The sequence below is a fragment of the Myotis lucifugus genome, unplaced genomic scaffold (assembly GCF_000147115.1).
Source record: "Myotis lucifugus unplaced genomic scaffold, Myoluc2.0 scaffold_4, whole genome shotgun sequence".
In the NCBI taxonomy this organism is placed as follows: Eukaryota; Metazoa; Chordata; class Mammalia; order Chiroptera; family Vespertilionidae; genus Myotis; species Myotis lucifugus.
In genome coordinates, this window is record NW_005871052.1 from 16,542,602 (window position 1) to 16,552,170 (window position 9,569).

At 40.4% G+C, this 9,569-nt stretch overlaps 1 protein-coding gene across 2 annotated transcripts in view; it reads left to right on the forward strand.

The window, feature by feature from the left end:
• The window catches only part of OPHN1 (oligophrenin 1), a 489,623-nt gene that overhangs the window by 250,691 nt on the left and 229,363 nt on the right, over positions 1 to 9,569 (forward strand). For both annotated transcript variants that reach the window (XM_006082933.3, XM_006082934.3), the window contains exons 13-15: positions 798 to 831; positions 1,365 to 1,427; positions 3,259 to 3,333. In XM_006082933.3, the coding sequence (XP_006082995.1) occupies positions 798 to 831; positions 1,365 to 1,427; positions 3,259 to 3,333 (172 nt within the window). The remainder of the gene's footprint in view (positions 1 to 797; positions 832 to 1,364; positions 1,428 to 3,258; positions 3,334 to 9,569) is intronic.

A 9,569-nucleotide genomic window follows, 5' to 3' on the forward strand; every position in this document is an offset into this window, starting at 1 on the left:
TACGGGTTTCCAGTTGCTGGCTATATATATATATATATATATATATATATATATATATATATATATATTTGCAGGCCATACAAAATTGTCAATTTAAAATTAGCCTGTTATATTTGGCCAAACATTTCATTATCTCACCCCTAATGTCTTGGCAGGGCCAGACCAAATGATTTTGTGGGCCCTATATGGCCGGTAGGCTTGAAGGAACATCTCCAATTCTGATAATTTTAGATATGTGAATTTTGAAGTCTAGAGAATAAAAAGGACATGTCCTAGATTTCATAATGAGGAAGAAACAGAACCAGGGCTAGACTTTGGTCTTTTCATAGCTATTAAAATGTATACTTCAAGATGATGCAGAAAAATCTTGGTCAGTTCATGGATCTCTTTCAGTTGGACACTTGTCTTTCCAAAGAGAAACACCTATTAACCAGTCTTGGGGGACAGGGAGGTTGGTATTGGGAATGTTTACATTTTACCATCACATGCCCATTATCCAGGTATGCATGAGAAATCCACTTCCTTTCTCTTATGCTCTCTTGCTCCATTGGAAAAACCCTCCAAGCTTTACCTAAGTAAATGTCTAAGAGGGCCATAACTTTAGTTGCAGTGAGCAGTGTGAAATCCAATGTAATCTTCAGGGATTATTTCAGCTGTTTCCTAAAGATCTAGACAAAGATGTTTCTGTTTAGCCCACTTTTCCTTCTTGTTAGAGTTGTTAATGGTTTTGATTTAATTTTATTTGCCTATAGTGATTCACAATAGCCATGGATCTTTCTGTTTCTCTTCTTTTGTAGATCTACCACAGCCCCATAACAAAACAGGAAGAAAGTGAGTCAAATTTCTGATCCACTGATGTTATAAACTGCCAGCTGTCTTATTCATAGTAAATGCTTTCGCTAATGATATGTAATATTGATGCAAGTGTGTGTGTTTATGGATGCCACTGTGTGGAATGATATTCATACCTATTTTGAAAAAAAAAAAGTGTCCATTGAGGAAGTCACTTTATCTTAGTTTATGGTGGGAATAGCAGTAGTGATATAAAGAAACACATTATATCCTTCTTGTTCTAGACACATATAGAAATTGTGTGCATTTCCAGTATAACATTTCACATTTGTTGTTGTTCATGCCTAAAGCAGACATAATGCAGAGGGCTAAGTAAAAGCATTTTGTGTTATAAAGAGTAAAACCTCTAACCCCCCACCCATGCAAAGGACCTTTCCAGTAAAGGGTGATTTGATATGACCAACCAAACCCCTAGTTCTCTCTCTGCAGTCTCTTAGCATGATAACTGAATGCTTGGTAGGTGAAGCTTGTGTACATCAACATCTAACTCTGTTTTCCTTTGCTTGAAACAGTGGAGCTGAATGAAGTGGGCTTCAAGTTTGTTAGAAAGTGCATCAATGTCATTGAGACAAAAGGTAAGGTAATGAACCATAGGCTTGGCAGTGTTTGAATATAGCCAATGTGAATTTATCCTGGGGCAATTTCTCAAAAGTAGCAATAATGTAATCAATTGTTCAGGACCCATTTCTGGAATAAACACTGTTTATAAACACTGAACACTAGACACAATTTGTATAATTTCGGTGATTTCCAAACCAGTGGTACACAAGCATATTTGGAGAATTTGTGGCTTCTGGCTTTTTTAAGAGAAAGAACTTTAAATGGCTTTTTAAAAGTATTCCTAAATACCACCTGGCACTCCTCAAGTAGCATTGTGATGATAGTCCTAAATAAATAAGAGTTCAATTTGTGCCAGAATAGATATTGGTTTAGAAATTGATGGATGCAAAACCAAATTCAGACAAATGTGGAATAAACGTTTTTCCAGGTTGATGATATTCTCAAGTTTCTCTCTGATAATATTTTGAAACTAGAGGCCTGGTGCATGAAATTCATGCACTGGGGCGGGGGTGGGGGGGGTTGTCCCTCAGCCCAGCCTGTGCCCTCTCAGAGTCCAGGAGCCCTGCAATCCATCGCCCCAAAGAGGTAGGCCCTGCTCACCTGCCCAGGGCTTCGTGATGGATCACCCGCATAGAGGGAGTCCCCGCCCACCCACCCCAGCACCAATGTGAGGTAGCCTGGGCCTCCTTCTTTGGGACCATCACTTGCAGCCCACAAAGGGAGGCCCCGTCCACCCACCACAGCCCACCAGTCAGTGGCCTGGGCTTCCCTCTTTGGGGCAATCATGGACCCCCCCAATTGATCACCTCATCAGCCAGTGGCCTGGACCTCCCTCTGCAGGGCAATCATGTGATTGATCGTGCCTCCGCAGAGGGAGCTCCGCCCACTAGCCACAGCTTGCTAATCAGTGGCCTGGGCCTCCCTCTCTGGGGCCATTGTGAAGCCTCCTGATTGATTGATCACCCCACTGGCTGGTGGCCTGAGCCTCCCTCTGCAGGGCAATCCTGCAATTAATTGCACCCCCACAGAGGGAGGCCCCACCCACCTGCCGAAGCCTGCAGGTCAGTGGCTTGAGACTCCCTCTTTGGGGCGATCATGGAGCCCCCTGAATGATCGATAGCCCTGCCGGCCTGTGGCCTGGACCTCCCTCTGCAGGGCAATCATGGGGCGATGGCCCGGCCCCTGACCAATCCCATTGCATCCACCTTGGTTGTCCTGGCGCCAGTGGGTGTCATAGCGGTGTCGTCCAGAAGGTCGTCCGGATGGTCGTTCTGCTGTTCAGTCATTTGGTCGATTCGTATATTATGCTTTTATTATTATAGATGGGCCAGTGTACTGTATGAGCAGTCTATTTTTTTCTTTGAAATGTTGCTTCAGTCCTCTCCATGCACAAAATGGCCTTTTATTTTTCATCTGCCATACTCCAATCCTCTCTTCCTTTCTATCACTGCTCAGGAATATCTTGAAGGTTGATATTGTTTTTTTGTTTTTTTGTGTTTTTTTTTTAAATTAGATCCTAGCTCCTTTCCAAGATGGTAGCATCATTCTCAGTCTTCTGCTGCTACCCACCTAAGCATATTATTCTCTTTACTATACAGTGTGTTCACTTCAGTTCAGATTAATGAGGGCTTGGTACAATCCAAATGAAAGTATGAAGACAATAATTTGGAGAGATGCTTCAGGACTGTTCCCCTATTGCAGGGGAGGGCTGGAGAGCTTGGAGAGAATAGGGTAACCCTTTTATGTTTGAACTGACTCCAGTGTATAAGTCCCTACTTTTTTTACCCTGAGGTAAATGAAAACTCTAGCTGTATAAACAAACCTGACCTGATTTTCTTTCCCTAGGGATCAAGACAGAGGGATTGTACCGAACCGTGGGCAGCAATATTCAAGTTCAGAAGCTGCTAAATGCCTTTTTTGGTAACAATTTTAATTTCATAATTCTTATTTGTTGTTGTTTATGTATTAGGAAGTGTGACTCAGAAAAAGGAGACATTACTAAATAAGGTTGTAGAATTAAAAAAAAAAAGTAGATATTTCCAAAGGTAAAATGTACACATATTTGTCTACCTTGGGTCAGAGACAATCTTGCCTTGGAAGAAATGACTGGCATCTCTCCTTCCTCATATTTTATTTACTCCTCAAACCCTTTGCAATTTGGCTTCTTCCTCAACCTCTACACTAGAACTACTCCGACCAGGCTTAAAAGGTATATTGTGTTTGGATTCCACTCTCTTTGTGTGTGTGTGTGTGTGTGTGTGTGTGTGTGTGTGTGTATCTATTTTAAGTTTTTGGTTTGTGGTTACCATGAGATTCATATATAAAAACCTAAGTATATAGCAGTTTATTTTAAGTTGATTGTTTCTTAGGTCTGACCACATTCTGAAAGTATCACATTTTTTTTACTCCTGTACCATGTTTTATGTTTTTTTATGTCATATTTTTCATCTTTTTGTGTATCTTTTAAGTAATTATTGTAGATATAGGTAATTTTTATTACTTTTGTCTTTTACTCTTTATATTAGCTTTATAAGTCATTAATTAACTACCTTTAATGTATTTTGGCCTTTACCAGTGGTGATTTTCTCTTTTATGAATTTTCTCATTTATAGTTTTGGCCTTTTTTTTGTGTGCTTAAAGAATTCCCTTTAACATCTCTTATAATGTCAGTTTAGTGTTGCAGAATGCTTCTACCTTTTGCTTACCTGAGAAACTCTGTCTCTCCATCAATTCTGAATGGTAGCCTTGCCAGATACAGTAGCCTTGGATGGAAGTTTTCCCCCCCTTTCATCACTTAGAATATATTGTGCTATCCTCTGTGGCCTGCAAAGTTTCTGCTGAAAAATCAATTTTTACTCTTATAGGAGCTACTTTGTACGTTACTGGTTGTTTTTTCTCTTGCTTTTTAAAAGATCCTCTCTATAAAACTTTTTAACAAACTTTTTTATTGAATTTATTGGAGTGACATTGGTTAAAAAATTATAGAGGTTTCTGGGGTACAGTTCTATAATACATCATCTGTGTGTTGTATGATGTGTTCACCACCCCAAGTCAAGTCTCCTTCCATTACTATTTATCTCCCCTACCCTCTACTACCTCCCCCACACCCTTCCCCTCTGGTAATCACCACATAGTAAACCTTTGATTTTGAGGACCTCAATTTAATGGACTTTGGATTTAACAGGCAAAATTTCTGGTCCATATGCCCTATGTAAAAATTAACAGCCTGTTAATTTTAAAATGCTTTTGAATAAGATTTGCTTATAATTAAATTAACAAGTAATTCTTTGTTATTAATTCAGTTATGTTTGACTAATTTTAGTGAATAAGCAATATGTTAGAGACAAAAAACTGTAGTAATTTCTCTGACATAAATAACTACTTCATATCTACAACTATAGTCTACATATTTAAATCCAAGTCACTGCTCATAAACAGTGTTTGGGGAATGCTTAGCATGTGATCATACCACATCTTGAGGTAACTGGTTCTGTTGTTGCATGCCTACGATGTTCCCATGTGCACTAAGCCATGCCCCAGCCTTGTGCATTTGTTTATTCGGGTGACTGATGAATGCATGCATTTACTATACCTATTCAGTATAAATTTAAAATTACAGTAATACAACTAGAAAACTTTTCTGTGAAATTAAAGTTTTTGTACATACACTTAATTATACAAATGTGTCTACATAAGTAAAAACAGGTAAACTAATTTGTCAAGTTTTTAACATATACATTCGGAAAACCTACTTCATATAACAGACTTTCAGCTTCAACTGACACCCCCCAAATTAATCCATTATAACAATGTTTTACTGTACTGTTGTTGTTTTCTCTTAATCCCTTCACCTTTTTCACCCAGCCCTATAACACCTATTACATGTGACAGGTGTCAGTCTGTTCTTTGTATCTATGAGACTGTTTCTACTTTGTTTGTTACTTAATTTTGTTCATTAGATTCCACATATAAGTGAGATCATATGGTATTTGCCTTTCTCTGACTGGCTTATTTCACTTAGCATAATACTCTCCAGGCCCATCCATGCTGTCACAAAGGATAAGATTTCCTTCTTTTTTATGGCTGTGTAATATTCCATTGTGTAAATGTACCACAGATTTTTTTATCCTCTCACCTACTTATGGACACTTGGAATATTTTTAACTTTTGACATTTAAATTATGATGTGTTTTAGTGTGGGTCTTTTTTGGTTCATTTTGTGTGGGAATTTCATGCTTCCTCAACTTGGATGTCTCTTTCACAGGTTAAGGAAGTTTTCAGCTTTTATTTCTTTTTTTCTCTAAATATGTTTTTATTGATTTCAGAGAATGAGGAAGGGAGTGGGAGAGAGAAACATTGATAAAAGAGAAACATCGATCAGCTGCCCCCTGCATGCACCCTACTGGGGATCTAGCCCGCAACCCAGGCATGTGTCCTGACCGGGAATCGAACTGGTGATCTCTTGGTACATGGAATAATGCTCAATTAACTGAGCCACACCAGGCAGGGCAGCTTTTATTTCTTCAAATAGGTTTTCTGTCCCTTTCTCTCTTCCTTCTGGGATCCCTATAATATGAATGTTAGTGCAGTTGATGTCCCAGACGTGTCTTAAACTAACCCACTTTTTAAAATTCTTTTTTTTCTGTTTGCTGTTCTGATTGGGCCATTTCCACTGCTGTACTCTGCCTTCTAGATCACTGAATATTCTTTTTGCATCATCTAATCTGCTGTTGATTCACAGTGGTGTAATTTTCATCTCAGTTGTTGTATTCTTCAGTCTCATTTAATCCTTTTCTATATTTCTTATCTTTTTGTTGAAGTTCTTACTGTATTCTTCCTTGTTGAATTTGGTGAACACCTTTATAATCATGACTTTGAACTCTTTATCTGGTAGATTGAATATCTCAGTTTTGTTTAGTTATTTTTCTTATGTTTTTGTCATGAACTTTTATTTGGAACATATTCCTTTATCTCTTCATTTTGCCTACTCCATTTGTTTCTGTGTATTAGGTAGATAAATTATATTTTCTATTCTTGAAGGAGTAGCCTTATATAGAAGATGTCCTGTGGTACCCAGTGGCACAATCTCCCCTGGTCTCCAGAGCCATGTGCTCTGGGGTTTCCCTTGTATGGGTTGTGTCCACTCACCTATTATAATCTGATGCGATTTCTGGGACATGCTGGTGGGAAGGATTTGGCCCCAAGTCAACTGGCTGTGAGGTTCAGCCTCAATACTTGTCAATATTCAAGTGTGCAGGGCAGGTCCCTGGCCTAGCTGTCTGTGAGGCCTGGTTATGACTGCTGTGGGTACACTGTTGAATGGGGTTAGCCTCTGGCCTGATTGTCTATAAGGCTCAGCCACAACTGCTGCCTGTGTTCTGATGGATGATGGGGCTATCTCCCACCCTGGCTGCCTGTGAGGTCTGGCTGTGGTTGCTGCGGGAACACTTGTGTGTAGGTCATAACTCTGGTGGGTTTTACCACAATGGCTTCTGGCACACTTATGTGAGCAATAGGCCTTCATTACTGCTTGGCCTTGGCTGCTGAGAATGCACTGGTGTGTGGGGGTTTGCTCCTGAATTGGGAACCACTTTAGATGGGTACTGATACCATCTGAGGTTGCCTGCTTGGTGTGGTGGTGCAGGACCTGCTTGAAGGGCTCTGATGCTATCTGAGCCCATCCCCTCAATTGTGACAGGGTGAGAGTCATTTTTGAGGGATACCAGTGCCTGCTGAATCTGCATGCTGGGTGTAGGGCTGGAGATATTTTGGGTGGGTTTTGGTATAGGCTGAGGGTGCCTGCTTTTTTGTGATAGAGTGGGAACCACTTTGAAAGGGTGCAAGTTGGAGTAGGCAAGTTGGGTGGGCAAGAACTCCAAGACACCAGTGTAGGGTAAACAGTGTTAACAAGGTTAATTGAGAATGTCAAAAATGGCACCTCTCAACTAGGTGGGAGGAAAATTTTAAAAATGGTACCTGCAAGTAATTCCATCCCTATAGAAAGTTCCAACAGATACCGGCTCTTCCACCTCTTGTCTTAAGATTGGTCAATGTATCTCCTTCACATATGACCCAGGCGATTTTCAGACTGGTGCACCTCTGTGCTGGGAGTCATTGTGAGGGATTTTGTGCATGAGTTCTTTTTCAAAACTATATTTTAGCACTAGCTGGTTTGGCTCAGTGTCTAAAGCATTGGCCAGTGGACTGAAGGGTCCTGGGTTCAATTCCAATCAAGGGCACATGCCTGGGTTGCACACTCGATCCCCAGTGGGGCATGTGCAGGAGGCAGCCAATCAATGATTCTCTTTCATCATTGATGTTTCTATCTCTTTCTCCCCTCTGCCTTCCTCTCTGAAATCAATAAAAAATATATTTAAAAAACCTCAAAAGTTTATTTTTATTGATTTCAGAGAGAGGAAGGGAGAGGGAGAGAGAGAAACATCAATGATGAGAGAAAATCATTGACTGGCTGCCTCCTGCACTCCCCCTATTGGGGATTGAGCCTGCAACCCTGGGCATGCGCCCAGACTGGGAATTGAACCCTGACCTCCTGGTTCATGGGTCAACACTCAACCACTCAGCAACATTGGCTGAGCTGTGCTTGAGCACTTTAAGAGACGAGTCTCGGTTTCCTGCAGCTCTTCAGGTCTCCCAAATGTAAGTTCCACTGTTTTTTATAACTAGACTAGAGGCCCCATGTATGAAATTCATGCAAGAGTAGGCCTTCCTTCCCTTGGCTGCCAGCACTGGCTTCCCTCTGGCACCTGGGACCCGGGCTTCCCTCGCAGCCCCAGCTTCGTCTGGAAGGGAAAGGACATCCGGTCTAATTAACACATTATGCTTTTATTATTATAAATATTATGGGGACTCCTTTCCCTGATGAGGGTGTGCTGGCCTGGGGAGCCCATGTTGGGTTCAGATCTGTCTCTCCTCAGGATGGACCTCTACAGTTATGATATCCCTACCACTTGTGGATCATCACACTGAGTGTGGGTCCTGACTAGACTGTATCTCTGCCCTTCTTACCCATCTGGATATGGCTTTTTCTTTATATCAGTTATTGAAAAATATGTTCTGCTAATCTTCAGGTAGTTCTCAATGATAGTTGTTCTATATGTAGTTGTAGTTTTTTGTGTTATGGGAGGAGGTGAACTCAGGATCATCCTACTCCTTCATCTTGATCCTGATTTTCTGTCTGTCCTTTTGCTTGATTAAGGAAAGAATAGACATTCTTTATTATTTGAACAATATAAGTTCATTTCTCATTTGGTCACCATTTGTTTGTTACAAAGCAGCTGAACCATCCATTGAGACCTGGTGTTTGGGCAACCAATTGTGAGGATTTCTAGATATTGAACCAATAGCATCCTGAGTGGCATATGGAACAGCAATTCCATGCATGAATGTTCCTCATACATGATCCGTTGTGTTAATATTTTCTGAAGTGCTAATCAAGATTGTTGTCTGGTTTCAGCTTGCAGGGCTTTGGGAAGTTGGCAGTTTTTTTTTTTTCCTTAGTGATGACAAGTCAGGAGGATGGGAAAAATTGGAAATGTTAGTTTGGAGAGTTAGAGCCAGATATTGAAGGAAACTAGAATAATTGAGAATTTGGTAGTCACTGACAAAATGTAATTTACCAAGAGGGTAAAAGCAGCTCAAAGACAATGAACAGAACAAGAATCTAATGATCCTTAAAGGTGTGCTATAGTTTTCCATTGAAACATAAATGTCTCTAATAACAAGTCATGCCCTTTTTTGAATCTTCTTTACAAAGTAAGTCTGGCCTCATTAGATTTAACATGATTATTTAAATAGGTGCAACAAAAATGATAATTGACTACATAGGCATTTTTTAAAAATATATTTTATTGATTTTTTTAATAATTTTTATTTCTTAAAGTATTACAAAGAGTATTACATATGTCTTCCTTTTTCCCCCCCCTTGACATTCCCCCGGCCCCTACCCACCGCCCCCCCCCCCCCGTGACTTGTGTCCATTGGTTTATCTTATATGCATGCATATAAGTTCCCTCGGTTGATCTCTTAATACCCCCCAAACCCTCCCTAGGCTTCCCTCTGTAGTTTGACAGTCTGTTCAATGTGCTCTGCCTCTGTATCTCACCCCGTGTTCATCAGTCTATACTGGTCCCCTTTAT